General features: G+C 34.4%; 1 protein-coding gene across 1 annotated transcript in view; it reads left to right on the forward strand.

Annotated features, from left to right (window-relative positions):
* LOC125163264 (bifunctional heparan sulfate N-deacetylase/N-sulfotransferase 4-like) overlaps positions 1 to 22,284 on the forward strand; it is a 427,047-nt gene that overhangs the window by 284,399 nt on the left and 120,364 nt on the right. Inside the window, exon 5 of the mRNA XM_047854786.1 lies at positions 7,071 to 7,225. Coding sequence (XP_047710742.1) covers positions 7,071 to 7,225 — 155 coding nt within the window. The remainder of the gene's footprint in view (positions 1 to 7,070; positions 7,226 to 22,284) is intronic.

Below are 22,284 nucleotides of genomic sequence, written 5' to 3' on the forward strand. Positions count from 1 at the left end.
ATAATTCACATAGCTGTATTTTCTAATTATGAAATCATAGGTAACATGCATCCATGCACTCATTTATTCATTCATTTTATTTACTTATTTATTTGTATTTTTGTTTACCTTTAAAGAGAGTTTTAAAGTACTACAGTGTGGCAAATGCAATCATTAACTGAAATAACACTGTTCTTATTCACATGTAGAAGTAGCATTTTTAGAAACAACTTTTATGTATGTGCCTTACATTCAGTGAAGCAATGCATTGTAAACATATATATACAATGAAATAGTAAACTCTCCTTATTTATAGATACAAGTGGCATTCTTAGAGATATATTTTCTACATGTGTCTTTTTGAAGTTTTATAGGCAATGCAATGTACTGAACACATTTTCTGAAATTAATTTTCTTAATTTTTAATTGAAGTATCACTGACATACGATATATTAGATTCAGGTGTACAACATAGTGATTTGAAAATTACATACATTACAATTTGTTCACCATGATAAGTGTGGTTTCCACAGTCACCAAAGTTATTACAATGTTATTGACTATATTCCCCATGCTATACTTTTTATCCCCGTAATTTATCTATTTTATAACAGAGAGATTATACCTCTTAATCCCCTTCACCCTATTTCACCCACCTGCCACTCCTGTCCCTTCTGGCAACGGCTATTTTGTTCTCTCTATATATGAATTTGTTTCTCTTTTTTGTCATTGTTGTTGATATTGTTGTTTGTTTTGTTTTTCAGATTTTACTTATAAGTGAAATGATATGATATTTATCTTTCTCTGACTTATTTCATTTAGCATGCTATCCATCCATGTTGTCCCAAATGGCTAAGATTTCATTATTTCTTTACAACTGAGTAACATTCCATTGGGTATATATACCACATCTTCTTTATCCATTCATCTATGGATAGACAGTTCGATTTCTTCTGTATCTTGGCTATTATAAATACTACTGCAGTAAACAAAGGTGTTCATATATCTTTTTAAATTAGTGGGTTTCTTTTTCCTTGTGTAAGTACCCAGAAGAGGAATTACTGGATTTGTAGCTGTAGTTTTAGTTTTTTGAGGAACCTCTGTACTGTGTTGTATAGTGGCTGCACCAGATTCCTGCCAACAGTGCACAAGGATTCTCTTTTCTCCGCATCCTTGCCATCACTTCCTATTTCTTATATTTTGATACTGGCCATTCTGACTGGTGTGAAGTGATATCTCATCATGGTTTTGATTTGCATTTCCCTGATGATTAGAGATGTATCCTTTCACATGTCTTTTGGCCATCTGAGGTCTTTGGGAAAATGTTTATTCAGTACCTCTGCCCATTTTAATTGGATTATTTGTGGAATTTTTGGTATTTTCAGGAGTTCTTTATCAGATATATCATTTGCAAATATCTTCTCCCATTCAGTAGGTTGCCTTTTTGTTTTATTGTTGGTTTCCTTTGATCTGCAAAATCTCTGTCGTGTGATGTAGTCCCAAAAATAAATTTATTTTTGCTTTACTTTTCTTGACTGGAGAGATATATACAGAAAATTATTGCTGAAGATGATGTTCAAGAGATTACTGCCTATGTTTTATTTTAGGAGTTTTATTGTTTAAGGTATTATATTTATATCTTCAATCCCTTTTGAGTTTGTTTTGTGTATGCTGTAAGAAAGTGACCCAGTTTCATTCTTTTGTATATAGCTGTCCGGTTTTTCCAACACCATTTATTGAAGAGACTGTCTTTTCTTCACTGTATATTTTTGCTTCCTTTGTCATAGATTAATTGACCATGTAAGTATGGGTTTCTTTCTGGGCTCTCTATTCTGTTCTATTGCTCTGTGTATATTTTTGTGCTAGTACCATACTGTTTTGATTATAATAGGTTTGTAGTATAGTTTGAAATCTGGGATTGTGATATTCCCAGTTTTGCTCTTCTTTCTTGATTGCTTTGACTATTTGAGATCTTTGTGATTTCATACAAATTTTATTTGTTCTAGTTCTGTGAAAAATGCCATTGACATTTTGATACAGATTGCATTGAATCTGTAGATTGCTTTGGGTAGTATGGACATTTTAACAATATTAATTCTTCCAGTCCATCAGCATTATATCCATTTGTTTGCAATTTCTTCATCTTCTATTTCTTTCATCAATGTCTTACAGTCTTTAGAGTACTGATGTTACACCTCCTTGGTTAGGTTTATTCCTAGGTATTTTCTGATTTTTGGTGCAAGTGTGATTGCATTGTTTTCTTAATTTCTCTATCTGTTCTTTTGTTAGTGGGTAGTGTATTCATGTATGAAACTACAACAGATTTCTGTATACTGATTTTTTATTCCGCAGCTTTGTTGAATTGATTACTTCTAGAGCTAATAGGTAACTATAGATAGGTAATTTTTTTAATGTTTATTTTTGAGAGAGAGAGAGAGAGAGAGAGAGAGAGAGAGAGAGAGAGAGAATGAGTGGGGGGGGGGAAGAGAGAGAGGGAGACAGAAGATCTGAAGCAGGCTCTGCACAGAACCTGATGCCAGTCTCGAACTCACAAACCCTGAGAACGTGACCTAAGCCAAAGTGGGATGCTTAACTAAGTTCCCCAGGTGCCCCTATTAGGTAACTTTTAATTGATTTTTATCACCACACGGTTATTTTACTTAGTGTAATAGTTAAAATTAGTTTATCTATACCCACCTATATGAAACCATGCCAGAGTCAATATACAAAGAAAATTACAACATCTTCTTACCATTTAGGAATTACAATATTTCATACATAATGAACAAATATAAGGCAGACATTTGTACAAAAGCAATAATGCAGACACTGGAATTTTATAAATTGCATTTTAATGTTGCCTTCTGGGAATTAACCTATAGCCCAGATCTTGCTAAAATTATTATTATATGGGCAGACTTAAAGGACTTTTAGAGGCATGCTGTTATCTCATTATAAGATCTTCCACAAGTGATAACAAAAAGTGAATTCTTCAATATTTTACTTCTGAATTTAAAACTTCCTATTTTTTGAGAATTGGAAGGAGTAAAAGGGAATAACTGTTCAATGAGAACAAAAAATACTATATTTTTAATTAATAATGATGTTGATTTGAATCTAGATTAGATTAGAAGTGAAAGGCTTAATATTAACACAAATTCTTGTGTTACAAAGAATTGTAACTTGTGTTAAATCTAGTCATGTATAAACTACAAATTATATCCTCACATATAATTTAGGCATAAATAAGCTATAAATAAATACTTGTTTATGGTGATTCAAAAATTTAATATTTTCATTTAGTTGGATTTTAAAACGTGAAATTCTGCTGTGGGGCCTCAGCATGATTTGGTATCATATTTTTCATTAAGTTATTTCTAGTGTTGTAAGCTTGCCTCACAAGGCTTTGAATTATAAAACTGTATAAAGTAGGAGAAAGGCTAATGGGAAATTAATCTATGAAGTGAAAAAATAAGGTTTTAGATACTACTCTCAACTTTGTGAAGCATGTTTATAAATTGATACAATCGCTAGTATAAAAATTAGTAAGATTTTATGATCAGTCATGTATTTGTTTACATCAATAGTCTGCAAATTTTCCTTAAATGGAGGGATTGACCTCCTTCCTGGTCAAGTATGTATTTTGTGCTTCCTGCTACTTTCAGTAACAATCAGTGAAGTTTAAAGTGAATGGAAGTAATTCTCAAACATTCTATATTCAAAGCACAACAGAAGAGTGGGAGAACTATTGATTGATTCATTCATCGCATGTGACATAAAGTAACTTTCTAATCTGTGCCTCAGTGGGTGAATTATGGCTATAATAAACACTTGGTCTAAACACTTCCTGCTTAAAATCCATATAAGGAATTGATAAACTTCTCTTCATCTGGATTTCAGTGTTTGATATTGTCTATATTAACAAGAGTCCATGAATGGCAAGTCCTTCATACTAACAATTTTAGCTAAAGTTAACAAAAATCAAGGATACTGTCTGCTCACCTTGTTCATAAGACTTTTATCACATTCAAAACTTCCATTTTTTACCCTTTGTTTAGTAGCAACTGCTCTAGTACTGCGGTGCCCAAACTCTAATCCTGGTGGTCCTTACAACTTTTAAGAAATATGCATTATGAACTGTATCCCAGAAATAATGCATATACATAAATACACACGAAAATTGGCATCTACTGGGGCACCTGGGTGGCTCAGTCAGTTGAGCATCTGAGTCATGCCAGTTGGGCTCAGGTCATGATCTCAGGATTTGTGGGTTCCGGCCCTGCATCAGGCTCTGTGCTGACCGCTTGCTCAGAGCCTGGAGCCTGCTTCGGATTCTGTGTCTCCTTCTTTCTCTGCCCCTCCCCCGCTCACTCCTTGTCTCACTCTGTTTCTCAAAAATAAATAAATGTAACAAAAATTAAAAATAAAAAATAAAAAAAATTTAAAAATGACATCTACTTCAGCATACATACGAAAACTCTGATGTTATATTATTATGGACTGAATTAAATTATTCACCTATTTACTGCTTTGGGAAGTGGTATGATATAGTGCAAGTTAAAGAAATCCAATCTCTGACTTTTAGAAATTTATACTCTAGGCAGGCAATGGTTTCAAGATTTGTAAAAATATATGAATTTAGAACACTGCAAGTATAAACTAGTAGATATTACTTTTAAGAAGAGAGATATCCTGATATTTACAATGTGCTTGCTATCTGCAACTCACGATATTAGTGCTTTAATAAATTGATCTCATTGACTTTTCACAAAGACCCAATGAGATAGACATTAAATCCCCATTTTGAACCAGGAAACTGAGACTCAGAGGAGTTAACTTGTACAAGAGGGCATAGTCAAGTAAATGGCAGAGGCAGGGACCCTACTTCTGTACTTACTGACACCAAATATTTATTTTCACCATTTCACGGCGCTACTTACTGCATGATCAGTGAAATCTTTATTATGGGACACAGAAATGCAATGTCTGGAGAAAATTCCTTTAAGAAATGCCTTTGTGGGCACCTGGATGGCTCAGTCGGTTAAGCATCTGACTTCGGCTCAGGTCATGATCTCACGGTCCGGTCCGTGGGTTCGCCCCCGCGTCGGGCTCTGTGCTGACAGCTCGGAGCCTGGAGCTTGTTTCGGATTCTGTGTCTCCCTCTCTCTCTGATCCTCCCCTGCTCATGCTCTCTCTCTGTCTCAAAAATAAATAAAAACGTTTAGTAAAAAAAAAGAAATGCCTTTGTTTTTTAATATTTATTTGCTTAATATTAAATTTAGCTGCTGTCTGTAAAGCATACTATGTTGTAGAAAAATAAACCAAATAAATACACCTCACACAATAAGCCATATCTGTTATTTTAATTCACTTAGTTAAATATCTAGACCAAACAAGAATCAATTCTTACATTATTGATTCAGAACATTTTAAAATTAAACTGCATACTGTAAAACTGTACAAAAACTATATGATTTCATACAGTGAAAATATTTGTGGGTAGCTGTGACAAAGTGAATTCCTGTAGAAGTAAGTTGTTATTTCTTTTTTTTTTTTCCACTTGTGGCATGACAAATGGTTTTTACTATGCCTTGAGCACTGTTAACAGATTTTCCTAATAGAGGATGAGAGGATTTTTTTTTTAATTTTTTAATGTTTATTTATTTTTGAGAGGGAGACAGAGTATGAGCAGGGGAGGAGCAGAGAGAGAGAGGGAGACACAGAATCTGAAGCAGGTTCCAGGCTCTGAACTGTTAGCACAGAGCCTGACTCAGGGCTTGAACTCATGACCCACAAGATCATGACCTGAGCCAAAGTTGGACACTGACAGAGCCACCAACGTGCCCCAAGGATGAGAACTTTATATCAGTTTTAAGTTCTCAAGTCAAGTTTCTATTGTGTTAATAACTTCATTGTTCATGTTTTATGAAATATTGATATCAAAATAGGAAATATGTATGTTCATAATATTTATGTTAAGATGTAAGGATACAAAAGTAATTATACAATGTTAGCTGATTTTTTTTAAAGTAAGTAGAAAAAGTTTTAAAACAAAAGCACCAAATGTTTCTACCAGTTTTAGGTGATGATCTTTGTTTTTATTTTGTTTTGGGGCATCATATATCACTAGTCTGTGCTTTTCACTTATTCAATAAGCTTATGTTGCTTTTGTAATCAGAAAAAAATTAACAAACTTCATCAGTTAAATTTTAAGCTCAATTTTAGATGCATATACAAGAATATTTTCAAGAATAAAAAAAAGATCTCTGATTAGGTTTCCCCTGTGTATACAAAAAGGAAGAGAATTATCAGCTGATAATTTTTTTATGGCTTATTTATTTATTTTGAGAGAGACAGAGAGTGAGAGCAGGGGAGGGGCAGCGAAAGAAGGAGAATCTCTAACAGGCTCTGTGTTCTCAGTGCAGAGCCCATGCGGGGCTCAGAACTGTGAGTTCATGACCTGAACTGAAATCTAGTCCCATGCTTCATCTGAGCCACCCAACCTCCTCAGCCGATCATTTTAAAACAAAAATAAGTTGTCTCAGGGTGCCTGGGTGGCTCAGTCCTGTTGAGGGCCCGACTCTTGGTTTCAGCTCAGGTCACGAGCCTTGGATCATGGGATCGAGCCCCACATTGGGCTCTGTGCTAAGCTCGGAGCCTTCTTGAGATTCCCTTTCCCTCTCTCCCTCTCTCTGTCTCTCTCTCTCTGTCCCTCTATCCCCTCCCCCCACTTGTGCTCTTTCTCTCAAATAATAAGTAAATAAATAAATAGTCTCAAATGAAGTCTACTTATTATTATCATCATATACTAGCAATTCTAAACAGTGTCAGTGATAAAATACCCCTAAATTCTAAATTAAACACCTATCTGAACTTGGGGCTACCACACTTACCCCAACTCATCCCAACCCCCAGCCACATTGCCCCTGATATAATTTAGACTATGGTCATTTCTTTTTATTATTATTGAGAACAATGCAAAATTGGATTTACATATCAGTAATAAGAAGAAGAATAAAAACCTGACAAACATAATCTTCAAGCTAGTATGAAATTTGCGTTTAAACCCTTTTTAACTTTATGTTTTACAGGGACTGAAGAGGAAGATGAAGGCGATGACCTTTTGCTTCGGTCTGTAGATGAGTTCTGGTGGTTTCCTCACATGTGGAGCCATATGCAGCCTCATCTCTTCCATAATGAGTCATCTTTAGTTGAACAGATGATTCTCAACAAGGAATTTGCCCTGGTGAGCACATTTTATTGGAATATTTTTCAAACTGAGTTATGATCTATCAGTGAATTATAAAATCAATTTACGGGGTTGAATACAACAGAAATAGAACAGAAGATATCAAAGAGTGCATCACACATATTAAGGGCATAAATTGATTTGTGTTATTTTGTTTCAGGAATGTGTGTGTGTGTGTGTGTATATATATATATATATATATATATATATATGACCATGATATGATATAAAATGTATTTCAAAAAGTATGTTATTGTCAGAAAATTACTATCTTTTGTTTTATGGAAGAATTATTCTTGCATCTATGAGAAAGAAATATAGTACTTTCTCCATTGTATTCCTGGTGCATTACAATTACGTTCTCAAAGCATTAATTATAAGGGATGGATGGATGGATGGATGGGTGACGTGAAACATTACAACAATGATTGAGAACCAGTGGTTCAAACTGCAGCATGTGCTGGGCCCAATCCTGAAGTTTCTGATTCAGTATATTTTCAAAGACACCTGAGAATTTGCATTTCTAACAAATTACCTGATGGCCCATAAGCCACACCTGGCCTGCTGCTTACTTTTTATTGTCCCTAAGCTATTTTTGTTCTGTGGGTTTTTCGTTGATTGTCTTTTAGGTTTTTAAATGATTGACAATCAAAGGCACAATAATATTTTGTGACATAGGGATTGCATAAAATTCAGATTTCGAAGTACATATAAAAATGTTACTGGCACACTGCATACTCCTACTTTTATGTATTGTCTGCGGCTGCTTTTTCTCTATAGCAGCAGAGTTGTGCAGTTGCAGAAGAGACAATATATGGCCCACAAAGCCTAAAATATTTGCCTTTACTGAAAAAGTTTTCCCACCCTGTTCTAAATATTAGGTAAACTATGCATCCCTTTAACAATCTAATGAAAGAAATATTTTTCCCAGAAAAATACTCAGATGCACGTTCTCACATCTTCACACAGAAGGAATAGACCATCACAAGGGGTATGTGAATCACCCAAGATTCTAGGCCCCAGATAAAACCTATCTTTAAATGAACAGTTTTCAATTAAAATAAAGAGTTCAGAGCCCCTGGGCAGCTCAGTCAGTTAAGTGTCCAACTCTTGACTTTGGCTCAGGACATGAACTCACAGTTCCTGAGTTCAAGCCCTGCATCAGGCTCTGCACTGACAGCACAGAGCCTGCTTGTGATTCTGTTTCTTCCCCTCTCTGCCCCTCCCGCTCTTGCTCTCTATCTCTCTCTCAATATAAATAAAAAATAAACTTAAAAAATAAATAAAATAAATAGTTCATATGTACTATGTGATCGTTGATGTTTCATTTTTTAAAAGCCATATTAACAGGCATAAACCTAATCAGTCGGTTAAGTGTCCAACTTCAGCTCAGGTCATGATCTCATGGCTTATGGATTCAAGCCTCACATCTGGCTCTTTGCTGACAGCTCAGAGCCTAGAGCCTGCTTCAGATTCTGTGTCTCCCTCTCTCTCTGCTCTTCCCCCACTCATGCTCTGTCTCTCTCTTTCTCTCTCTATCAAAAATAAATAAACATTAAAAAAAATTTTTAAGAGGCATAGACCTAAGGCCAAATGTGTACTATGATATTTTTCGAAGTTATGCCTAGTTATGTTATTATGTTAACAGCTCACCGTTCTTTTCATCACAAAATCCCCAGACCTATGTCAAATCTACACATAGTATCCTTACTAAGAGTGGGTAGCACAAAAAACAATTACGATCATGGACTCAGGCACCAGAGTGCCTATGTTTTAACCTTGACCTTCCATCAGTGGCTGCTTGATCTTGAACAAAAATTATTCAAACTCTCTGTTTCCCATCTCTCAGTCTCCCCATCTGTAAAAACAAGGATAATAGTAACAACTACCTCATAGGATTATTTTGATACATATTTGAGGATATGCATATATATATATATATATATATATATATATATATAATGCTTAGAGCAGTTCCTGCAACACAGTAACACTCAATCACTCAATAGGGGTTAATTAAACAATTATGATCTTCCAAAATCCAGACAAATATGCAGTTATGTTTTGCTTTACAAAAGCCAAATGTTTTTTTTTAATATGGATTTACAAGAGGTTGATTGTCACTTAACTTTTAAGGAATGTCTAATAAATTTTGTAGTACCTCATAGCATTGTAAATTTAAGTAAATATTCCCTTTTCAAAAAATAAACTTACCTTGAGTAAGCATGCTGAATTCTTTCTGTGCAGTTACCTTAACATTAAACTGTTTGTTTATCATTTGACTTAAATCCCCCCCTACCTCTCTGTCACCGTGAAAGCTTGCTTTTTTAGGCATGTGGGTTATATTTCATAATGGTCGATTTCACCTGTTTGTGTAATTTCTTTTTTTAAAAAGCCATGCCAAAAACACTGGGAAAGACTCGATGTAATTGCTTTGTAATGAAATGTTGAAAGCTATTTAGAGTTCATTCAGAGCAATTACATTTGTTTAGTCAGTGTGGCTAGATGCTAGACTGAAGCCTATAAACACATTTTGTAAAAAATAATCTTATTATATGTTGCATAGGCAAAATATTACAACTAAAATAAAGTCTGTTAAACACACATCCTGCAATGACATCATTCTTTTCCTTCTGGAGTTCACCTCAATAAAACTTCTCAGGACTCTTCAAGCAGTGACATTCAAAATCCACCTTTACCTGTAAACATCAGATGGCAATATGTTTGTTTTCCAGAGAGCCAGGGAATGTATCTCTTTCCTATTAAATTATTATCTTTCCACATCTAGATGACACTTCAAAATCATCAACAGTATTAAGATGGGATAGGAAAGCTCTACATGAGATACTCGCAGACTATATTTTAGTCCTGACTACAAGTAACAAGTTCTAATACAGTTGGCATCTCATTTAATGTCTTCATGCCTCAGTTTCCTCCCCTGGAATAATAATGATTCCCTTTTTCATTCTCTAAACCACAAAGTTTTTAGATAATTAATTTACATCAGCTCATCTGCCAGCCAAAAGCACTGGACCAGATAATCCACTGATCAATCCCATTTCTAAAACTCTGTGATCATTGACAATGTCGGTCCACAGTTTGGAATGAACATCTTGAAACACTTACCTAGCTGCAATTGAAGCAATTATGGAAAGAGATTTTCAAACTGAATGACAAATTTAAGCTGAAAAAAACCAGAACTGTGTAAATCTCTCTTTTTTATCCCAACCTGACATTCCTCGGTACGACCTTGGCTGGCAGAGGAGTTATCAGTCAAAAACACAGTTGTTCTCACAACATTTACAAAAATGATTCAAAGACATATTAATAGTTTTATGGTGATGTTTCAAAAGTAGTTAAACAATCTGAATGGTTTTATTTGTAGTGTTTGTTCAAATTCTCTATGGATAGGGTTCATCTCCTGATGTAATATGTCTAAAACTCAAGAGAGAAATACATTGCCACCACTGTTTCTTTACTGTTTCATCATTTTAGAAGAGCTTTTATTACTGTAAACTTGATTTTTTTTTTTTTGGTCAATAACATTTCTTAATTGAAGTATAATTAACATATAGTGTTATGTTAGTCTCAGGTGCACAATATAATGATTCAACAACTCTATACATTATTCAGTGCTCATCACAATAAGTGTACTCTTAATTCCCTATATCTATTTCATCCATCCCATCACTCACCTCCCCTCTGGCGACCACCAGTTTGTTCTCTGTATTTAAGACTCTCTTTTTTTGTCTTTTTGTTTTTTAGTTTGTTCATTTGTTTTGTTTCTTAAATTCTACATGAGTGAAATAATATGATATTTGTCTTCTCTGTCTGACTTATTTCACTTAGCATTTTACACTCTAGTCCATCCCTTTTGTTGCAGATGGCAAGATCTCATTCTTTTATATGGCTGAGTAATATTCCAATGTGTATATAATCCATTAATCTATGGATGGACACTTGGGTTGCTTCCATATCTTGGCTATTGTAAATAAAACTGCAATAAATATAAGGGTACTTATATATATATATATATTTTGAATTAGTGTCCTCATGTTCCTTGGGTAAATATCCAGGAGTGGAATTGCTGAATTATTTGATATTTCTTTTTATTTTTTTGAGAAAACTCCATACTGTTTTCCACAGTGGCTGCACTAATTTATATTCCCATTCATGGTGCACAAGGTTGTTTTTTTTTTCCTCCACATCCTCACCAATGCTTGTTACTACTTGTCTTTCTGATTCTAGCCATTCCTACAGTTGTGAAGTGATATCTTGTCGTGGTTTTGATTTATATTTCTCCGATGATTAGTGATGTTGAACATATTTTCATGTGTCTGTTGGCCATTTATGTATCCTTTGGAAAACTGCCTATTCAGGTACTCTGCTTATTGTTTAATCAGATTGTTTTTTTGGTTTTGAGTTGTATAAATTCTTTACATATTTTGGATATTAATCCTGTATTGGATATGTCATTTGCAAATATCTTCTCCCATTCAGTAGGTTGCCTTGCCATTTTGTTGATGATTTCCGTTGCTGTGCAGAAGTTTTGTTTTGTTTTGTTTTTATTTTGGTGTGGTCTCAAAGCTTTAATTTTGTTTTTGTCTCCTTTGCCTGAGAAGATATATCTAGAGAAATGTTTCCATGGCTGATGTCAAAGAAATTACTGCCTATGTTTTCTTCTAGGAGTCTTATGGTGTCAGGTCTTACATTTAAGTGTTTAATCCATTTTGAATTTATTTTTGTGTATGGTGTATGAAAATAGTACAGTCTCAATTTTGTTTTTGCAGGTAACTGTCCAGTTTTCCCAATACCATTGTTGAAGAGATGGTCTTTTTCCCATTGCATATTCCTGCCTCCTTTTCTATAGATTAATTGACCATATAACTGCAGGTTTATTTCTGGGCTCTCTATTCTGTTCTGTTGATCTATGTGTCTATTTTTGTGCCAGTTTCATACTGTTTTGATTGTCATTGCGTTGTAGTATATCTTAAATCTGTGGGATTGTGATAGCCATAGCTTTGTAGTATATCTTAGATCTGTAGGATTGTGATACCTCCAGCTTTGTTCTTTCTCAGGAATGCTTTGGCTCGTTGTGATCTTTAATGGTTCCATATGAATTTAGGATTGTTTGTTCTAGTTCTATGAAAAATGTTGTAGGTATTTTGATAAGGATTGCATTAAATCTATTGATTGCTTTGGGTAGTATGGATATGTTAATAATATGGGTTCTTCCAATCCATGAGCATAGATTACCTTTCCATTTGTATGTGTCATCTTCAATTTATTTTATCAGTGCTTTATAGTTTTTGTAGTACAAGTGTTACACTTCCTTGGTTAGGTTTATAAGTAGGTATTATATTATTTTTAGTGCAAGTGTAAATGGGATTATTTTCTTAATTTCTCTTTCTGCTACTTCTTTATTATTGTAAAGAAACTCAATATTTTTCTGCATATTAATCTTATAATTTTAATTCATAGTCTGTGACTTTACTAAATTCATTTCTCAGTTTTGATAATTTTCAAACATTATTATTTATAAATCCATTAAGTTATGTATGTGGTGTGAATGTACATGCATATGTATAAGGGGCTATGAGTATGTATATACTTAATCCATTAGCATTTGTATATGCAATGTATGAATGTGTTTATTGTGTACATATATATATACATATGTATGTGTATATATATAACATGCTTATTACATGAACATATACGCCCTGTGAATGTGTGTATGTGTGTACAGGGCATTGGTTGAATGATAAGTGTAGTAAACTAAGATACATTAATTATAAGATACTATATACTTGTATGGCATTGATTTGGGAAAAATATTTTTTGATTCTTCTAATAAACCATACATTTTTGCTTTCATGATGTTACTTGAGCATGTCACTAAATAGAAGCAACACTTCAAATATGACAACAGACAAAATCTCAAGAGATTTCCATCAAGAGATGGAAAACATTGGCTAACATTAAAGTATTTGATGAAGAGGCTACCAAAATTATTCTTAACTTGACCCACACCTTTTTTTCAAACCTAGAGGGAAAGAATGCCTATAGCATAAACTGAGATTATGTATTTTTATTCCAAAATAGATTTGTGGGGAAAAGGGAAATTAAGAAATAGTGTTTTATTGTTTTAAGTTTTGTGGACAGACTTATTAACATTTTCAAATGAGTGAGATCTTTCAGTTCACTGATAACTGTAGACTATAAAATATCCTTAAGGAAACAAACAAACAAACAAACAAAAACAAACAAAAAAACCCCACTTGTCTTCAATGATAACTTTTCAATAATTATGTCTTTTTCTTGTCATTTTGTTAAATAGTTATGTGTTGTATTTATGAGTAAATAAGTTAAGAATTCCTGAAATAAAGGTCTAAGTTTTTAAATCCTACTTTTAAAATGCTACACTTATTTATGAACTGTGTATATCTTTTTTCATAACAAGACACAATATTTCTGATAAGGAAAATGCTGACACTTAAAATGTTCTCATAAAAGCTCAAACTCATCAAAGAGTAACTATGGAAAATCTTTAAGTATCATGATGGCATGCATACTAAATCACTTATGTAGAGGTTTTAATTAAAAAATAAAAGGAGTGTAATATTGGAATTCATGCCACGATGATATAAAACTGAGAGAGAAGTGCCTTTCAATAGCTTGTATGCCTGTATCTTTACTAAATTATGCAGTATACAGCCTTAAGTTGTACAACAAATACAAGTTATTAAAAAAAAAACTCTGGCAATTATAGCTCATAGGGTGTTTTAGAGATAGAAAATTTAGAGCAGGTAAGACTATTGAATCAAAAATAAAATTGTGACCAAATACTGACTTAATGAAAGTTCACTAAAGAGCAAATAATGTATTTTGAAGGTTCAGTAATGAATAAGGCAGTCTGTGCACTCAGCAGAATAGATACTTACGTAAGCATGAAGAATTTAAATAAAATATAAAGAAGCAAAACATCCAAGCATAGACAAATTTGAAACTTTTTGGCAATTGCATGAGCTTTTGAGGGATCCTGAACTTTTATAGCTTATCTCAGAAATGAGATCCCACCAGTTTAACCATATACTATTCATTAGAAGATAGTCATTAGGGCCAGCACATACTCGAAAGGAGGAGGATTCAACAAGGGAGGGAATACCAATAGGCAGAAATCATTGGAAGTCATTATGGAAGCTCACCTTCATGTCTAACTAGAAACAGGAAATATAGGGGCGCCTGGGTGGCTCAGTAGGTTAAGCGTCTGACTTTGCCTCAGGTTATGATATCACTGCTCACAGATTTGAGCCCCGTATCAGGCTCTGTGCTGACAGGTCAGAGACTGGAGCCTGCTTCAGGTTCTGTCTCTCTCTCTCTGCCCCTCCCCAATCACACTCTGTCTTACTCTATCTCTCAAAAATAAGTAAACATTAAAAATTTTTTAAAAAAAGAAATAGGAAATATAAAGAATCCTGTATGATAGAAGTCATACTTATTTGTTCATTAACTTAAAAAATATTTGAATATGAACTAAAACATTAAAATCAGAATATTTTTTTTTTTTAATAATTTACTGTCAGGTGAGCTCACATATAATGTAGTCTTGGCTTCAGGAGTAGATTTCCATGATTTATTACTAACATACAACACCCAGTACTCATCCCAACAAGTGCCCTCCTCAATGCCCATCACCCATTTTTTCCAGGCCCCCAACTCCCCACCCCCATCAACCTTCAGTTTGTTCTCTGTATTTAAGCATCTCTTATGGTTTGCCTCCCTGTCTGTAAGTTATTTTTCCTTTCCTTTCCCAATGGTCTTCTATTAAGTTTCTAAGATTCTACATATGAGTGAAAACATGTATCTTTCTCTGACTGACTTACTTCATTTAGCATAATATTGTCCAGTTCCATCCACATCGTTGCAAATGGCAAGATTTGCATTCTTTTTCATTGCTGAGTAGTATTCCATTGTATATATAAACCACATCTTCTTTATCCTTTCATCAGTTGATGGACATTTAGGCTCTTTCCATAATTTGGCTATTGTTGATAGTGCTGCTATAAACTTTGGGGTACGTGGGCTCCTACACATCTACACTCCTGTAGCCTTTGTATAAATTACCTAGTACTACTATTCCTGGGTCACAGAGTAATTCTATTTTTAATTTTTGAGGAACCTCCACAATGTCTTCCAGGGTGGCTGCACCAGTTTGCATTCCCCATTCCCACCAGCAGTGCAAGTGGGTTCCTCTTTCTCCACATCCTTGCCAACATCTGTTATTTCCTGAGTTGTTAATTTTAGCCAGTCTCAACTGTGTGAGGTAGTATCTCAATGTGGTTTGGTTTATATTTCCCTGATGATGAGCAGTGTTGAGCATTTTGTCATGTGCCTGTTAGCCATCTGGATGTCTTCTTGGAAAAGTGTCTATTCATGTGTTCTACCCATTTTCACAGGATTATTTGTTTTTCGGATGTTGAGTTTGGTAAGTTCTTCATAGATTTTGAATACTAACCCTTTATCTGATATGTCATTTGCAAATATCTTTTCCCATTCTGTTGGTTTCCTTTTAGTTTTGTTGATTGTTTCCTTTTCTGTGCAGAAGGTTTTTATCTTGGTGAGGTCCCAGTAGTTCATTTTTGCTTTTATTTCCCTTGTTTTCAGAGACATGTCAAGTAAGAAATTGCTGCGGCCGAGGTCAAAGGGGTTGTTATCTGTTTTCTCCTCTAGGATTTTGATGCTTTCCTGTTTCATTTCAGACACATAGACCAATGGAATAGAATACAGAACCCAGAATTGGACCCACAAATGTATGGCCAAGTAATCTTTGACAAAGCAGAAATGCATATCCAATGGAAAAAAAGACAGTCTCTTTAGCAAATGGTGCTAGGAGAACTAGACAGCAACTTCCAGAAGAATGAAACTGGACCACTTTCTTACACCATACACATAAACTCAGAATCTTTATCTTGAAGCTTAATACCAGTTACACCTCCCTAAGACCAAAATATTTACTCATCTAACCCTTTTCTTTTCATCCAATCCATTGCCTCTACTTGAAAATATATAGACAGCTGTTGAATTCTCGTCACCTCTACTACTAACTACTTAGTTTAAGTTACAGTTGTATCTTTTTTACCAGCTTTATTGATATTGACATTAACATATCATAAACCTCAGTGATGTTTAGTGTGTTTACAGATTTATGCAAACTTCACCACGATTAATTTTTAAAAAAACATCTTTATAACTTCAAAAAGTCTGTACCCCTCAACAGTCAATTCCTCTTTCTCTCAACTCCCCTGAACCTAGGAAATTATTAATTTACTTCCCATTTCTGTAGATTTTTTATTATGAACATTTTATATAAATAGAATCATATAATATGTGTGTGGTCTTTTATAATTAGTTTTTTTTTCATTTAACTTAATCTTTTGCAGTTCATATATGTTGTAGCATGTATCAGTACTTTGTTCTGTTTTATAGCCAAGTAATGTTCCATTGCTATGTTTATATTATATTTTATTTATACATTCATCAGTTGATAAACATGTTTATACTTTCTGGCTATTATTTATAATGTCTCTACAAATATTCATGTACAAGTTTTTGTGTGGACATGTGTTTTCATTTATCTGTATATTTACCCTGGAGTAGAATTGTTGGGTTACATATGGTATCTCTATGTTTAGCATATTGAGAAACCACCAGACTGTTTTTAAATTGTCTGTACCACTTGGGGCACCTGGTTGACTCAGGAGGTTAAGCATTTGACTTTGGCTCAGGTCATGATCTCATTGGTTTGTTAGTTCAGGCCTTGCCTCAGGCTCTGTGCTGACAGCTTGGAGCCAGGAGCCTGCTTCGGATTCTGTCTCTCTGTCTCTGACTCTCCTTCTCTCTCTCTCTCTCTCTCTCTCTCTCTCTCTCTCTCTCTCCCTCCATCCCTCCCTCCCTCTTGCTCTCTCTTTCAAAAATAAACATTAAAAAATTTTTAATTAAAATAAATTGTCTGCACCACTTTACATTTCCACCAACAATGCATGAGGATTCTAATTACTCCACATTCTTGTCAACCCATGTTATTATCTGTCATTTTTATTATATATGGTATGGATATGAGGCAGTATCAAATTATGTTGTGATTTCCATTTCCCTAATGGCTAATGATGTTGAGCATCTTTTCATATGTCTATCAGCTGTCATATATCTTCATGTCTATTCAGATCCTTTTCCACTTTTTAATTGTGTTAGTGGCCTTTTGTTATTTACTTGCAAGAAATCTTGTATATTCTTTATACAAATACTTTATCAGTTCTATGATTTTCAGATATTTTCTCCATATGTGGATTCTCTTTAAACTTACTGAACAGTGTCTTTTGAAACATAGAAGTTTTAAATTTTTATAAAATCCAATTTATCATTTTTTTTTGGTCTCTTGTGCTTTTTGTGTCAAACCTAGAAAGGTTTTGCCTAACCCAAGGTCATAAAAATGTACTCCTATATTTGCTTCTATGAATTAGATGATATGAACACTTACATTTAGTTCTGCGGTGCATTTAGAGTTCATTCTTTTGTATGGCACAAGGAAGAAGTACAGCTTCATTCTGTCACATGTGGTATCCAGTTGTACCCACATTTTTTGTTGAAAAGACCATTCTTTCTCCTACCAAATTGGGTACTTCTGTCAAAAATAAACTGACTTTAAATTTAAGGAAGTAGGGACACCTGGGTGGCGCAGTCGGTTAAGCGTCCGACTTCAGCCAGGTCACGATCTCGCGGTCCGTGAGTTCGAGCCCCGCGTCAGGCTCTGGGCTGATGGCTCAGAGCCTGGAGCCTGTTTCCGATTCTGTGTCTCCCTCTCTCTCTGCCCCTCCCCCGTTCATGCTCTGTCTCTCTCTGTCCCAAAAATAAATAAACGTTAAAAATAAATAAATAAATAAATAAATAAATAAATTTAAGGAAGTATATTTATACTCTCAATTCTATTATATTTATCTCTATGCCTGCCCTTATGCTAGATCTCACCATCTTGATTCCTGTATCTTCCCAATAAGTTTTTTTATTGAAAATTGTGAGTCGTCCAACTTTGTTTTTCTCTTTAAAAATTGCTTGGTCTATTCTGGGTCCTTTGAGTTTTCATATGAGTTTTAGAAGCAGCTTATCAATTTCTGCACAATGACTAGCTGAGATTTTGATAGGATAGCATTGGATCCACAAATAAATTGAGGAAATACTCCTATCTTAACATAAGTTTTTTGGTCTATGTATATGGGCTATTTTTCCATTTATTCAGGTCTTCCTTAGTTTTTTTCAATAATATTTTATAATTTTCACTGCCTATGTTCCTCATTTCTTTTGTTAAATATGTTACTAAGTATTGTATTCTTTTTGATGCTATCATAAGTGGAATTGTTACTTAATTTCACTTGCACATTCTTTATTTTTATTTATAAAAGTACAATTGATTTTTGTATATAGAGTTTGTAACCTTCAAATTTGCTGAATTTATTTACAAGTTCTGGAATTATTTTAGTGGATTCTTCAGGATAGTTTATATATAAGATCTTATCATATGTAAATGGAAATAGTTTTACTTCTTCTTTTCCAATCTGGAAACATTTTATATCATTTTCTTGTCCAATTTACCTGATGTGAATCTCTGTATATTGCTGTGTAGAAGTGACAAGCACAAAAATCCTTGTCTTATTCCTGATCTTAGGAAGGAAACATCCAGTCTTTCACCATTAACCATGATGTTAGTTACAGCCTTTTCATAGAAACCTATTATCAAGTTCAAGTTCCTGTCAATTCCTGCTCAGTTGAGTATTTTGATTATGAGAATATATTGGCATTTTCATATATTTGGGGGGGATCTATTCAGTTGATTATGCTTTTCCCTTTGTTTTATTGGTAAGATGTATTACACTAATTGTTGTAAGGTTAGTTTAACATCTAAAACCAAGACTTTCTAGTACCAACCATTAAAATATCAGATGGGAAAACCCTGTGATAAATCTCATTGGTCTTGGTGTATAATGCTTTTTATATGTTGCTGAATTTAATTGCTAGTATTTTGTTGAATATTTTGTATCTATATTCATAGAGATATTGGTTTGTAGTTTTTCTTTTATTATACCTTTGTCTGGTTTTGGTGGTAGGCTAATACTAGCCTCATAGAATTAGTTGGAAAATGTTCTCTCCTTTTCTGTGTTTTGAAAGAACACAGTTCTATAGATAGGGTCTATAGATAGGTCTATGAGACTTTTTTCCAATCACAGGAGTATTCTTAGCTGTCTCTTTCTTTGGTTTTCTCTAGTACTTCTTATTTGGTTTATTATTAGCTTGCTATTAACCTTAACTAAAATAACAACAGCCTTCTCTGAATTGCTTGCCATCAAAATCTCCATTGTTTTCAAGGGTGATCTTTGACTTGAACTTTTCCACACTCTGTCCCAAATAAAGTCACTTCCCTTGGAGAGAATTTAAGAGTTCTTTCTTTCTATGACCTACATCTCCCTGTGGGCAAAGTCTTTGCAACCACTGTTCCAGAGCTAGAGTGGGAACAATGGCTTCCTCTCTCAACGTGACACCCAGATTTATGAGCAGGGTGCTGGGTTGGGATGGTAGCCTCTGGTTTTCTCAGTTTGGTTCTCCTAGCTTAGAACCACTAGCCTACAACTGAGTTGGAGCAAGGACAAATCATGGTTTTGGTATTATTGGTCTCTGGCATCTGAGGTATAGTTTCTGCTCCAAGTGAGGTCCCCTTGAGGAAGAAATCTCCATATCTCTCAGCAGTTCTTGCCTAGAGTAGAGCTTCTAAGCACAGAGAAGGGGACATGAGAAATTCTCATGGCTAGCTCCTCCCAGGGACAAGCACAGCTTTAGACTGAAATCCAAGGGGAGAGAAACCCCTATGTTCTTGTCTCTACCTTCCTGAGGCGAGAATTTTGTCACTCTAAATTGAAGCAAGTGGGGAAAGGTGTGGGTCATGGCTCAAATGGCACATACTTTCACTGTTCTTACCAATCTTGGTAGATTTTTCTTGAATAATGTTTATTCATTTGCTATACATCCTCAGTTCATTTTCCAGAGATTTTAAATGGTTTTTTTTTGTAATAATTTCTATCAGTTATGTTTATTTTGCTGGGAGAGAGTCCACAGAGCTCCTCGCAGCACCATTCCAGAAGTCAGAATCCTAACATTATATCTTGACTAATTTATAGCAATACCCCCCCTCACGGGGGTCCATTTCCATTCTTGGTCCTCTTGAATCTATTCTCATCAAAACAGGTATTGTGATCCTGTTAGCATGTAATTCGGGTCTTGTTACATTTTGTCTCAAAGTCCTCCAAACTACCTTAAAATATCTCTCAAGGCCTTTGCATCTGACCCCTTGTTTCACTGTGAACATTTTTTCACATCTGATGTTTTAATGGATGATACTAGAAAGTCTCCAGTAATTTCCCCTGATGTGCTAGAATTTATAGACTGGGTTTGTTTATTTGTTTGTTTTTGTTTTTGTTTGTATCTGTACTTTGAATCCTAAAGTAGGATAAGCAAAAAAAGTATTTTTAAGTTTGAAAATGCATTAAGTAAAAGAATCAAATATTAATGGCATTTCCTTGGAAGACAGAGCAGTAAAAATTTGCTAAATGTTTAGTAAATGCAATATTCATATGATCTTGAATGTATTTAATTACATGTATTGGAAACCTATGATAAGTAAAATGATCTTAGGAAGGAAGAAAATAATAAAATCACAGTGGGAAGATTATAGAATATCATCCAGCAAACTTGAGACTCACTTAATATGAGCACTTAAATGATTTTGTTGCTGAATACACAACATTTATTTACAGATGGCATTTTATAATAGTTTAAAAGTATTTCTCTCTCTGTTTCTCTCTCCCTCTCTCTCTCTCTCTCTCTCTCTCTCTCTCTCTATATATATATATATATATATATAGTCAGTGGAAATATCTCTTAATCATAAGTATTTTTTTTCTTTTTATGTTAAATATACATAAATTTTTCATATATTGTTCAGAAACATGCTTTACAGACAACTTATCCACCTCCATGTTCCTTTACCATGACAATATTTTGTCCACCATAATTCTTTATACCTTCCTATTACTACTTGTGTGTTTTATTCAAGATACTCAAAATTGTACACTTATAGATTCAACCTTTAATATATGCTATATCAGCATGGGATATTTGTATTATGATGTTTGAGTTATCCACTTGTCACTGCAAAGCTTTGGCATCTGGGTGATGTATTATTTTAACCATTTCAATGAGTAACTTTCTAAAATACATAACTTATTGCTTTTAAATTAATAAATGCATACTAAGAATCATGTCTCATTTTTCACAAGGACCAAAGGTTTTCACTGTTAATACAAATGATTTTATTGCCCCACTGTTACTGTGCTCTCAGAGTTTGCTGAGAGTAGGTGGACTATTTGCTCCTAAACTGTGTCCTTAACAATTTTTTTTTTAATTTTTGCATCTACTTTTTCTTTTTCTTTTTTTTTTTTTTTCAACGTTTATTTATTTTTGGGACAGAGAGAGATAGAGCATGAATGGGGGAGGGGCAGAGAGAGAGGGAGACACAGAATCGGAAACAGGCTCCAGGCTCTGAGCCATCAGCCCAGAGCCCGACGCGGGGCTCGAACTCACGGACCGCGAGATCGTGACCTGGCTGAAGTCGGACGCTTAACCGACTGTGCCACCCAGGCGCCCCTGCATCTACTTTTTCAAGTTTTCTAATTTGTGGTTTGTAAGATTGATAGCTTTCTCTTCTAGCCATTGTCATGTTATCTGGGTATAGTAGCCAGATTCCCATTTTAGTAAAGTGAAGTGTTCAAACTAGATGACCACTGAGGCCCCTGATATCTCTAAAATTCTATAAATGTGAGTTGCTTTGAGCTTGGAGATACAGCAAGCTTCTTCAGCTTGTTTCTAAAATGACAGTGAAGTTCTCAATTTCACAAATGAGAAAACTGAGCTCATGTGTCAATGGTAGCACTGAGAACCCATACTCTGCC

Source organism: Prionailurus viverrinus, chromosome B1, assembly GCF_022837055.1.
Source record: "Prionailurus viverrinus isolate Anna chromosome B1, UM_Priviv_1.0, whole genome shotgun sequence".
Classification (NCBI taxonomy): domain Eukaryota; kingdom Metazoa; phylum Chordata; class Mammalia; order Carnivora; family Felidae; genus Prionailurus; species Prionailurus viverrinus.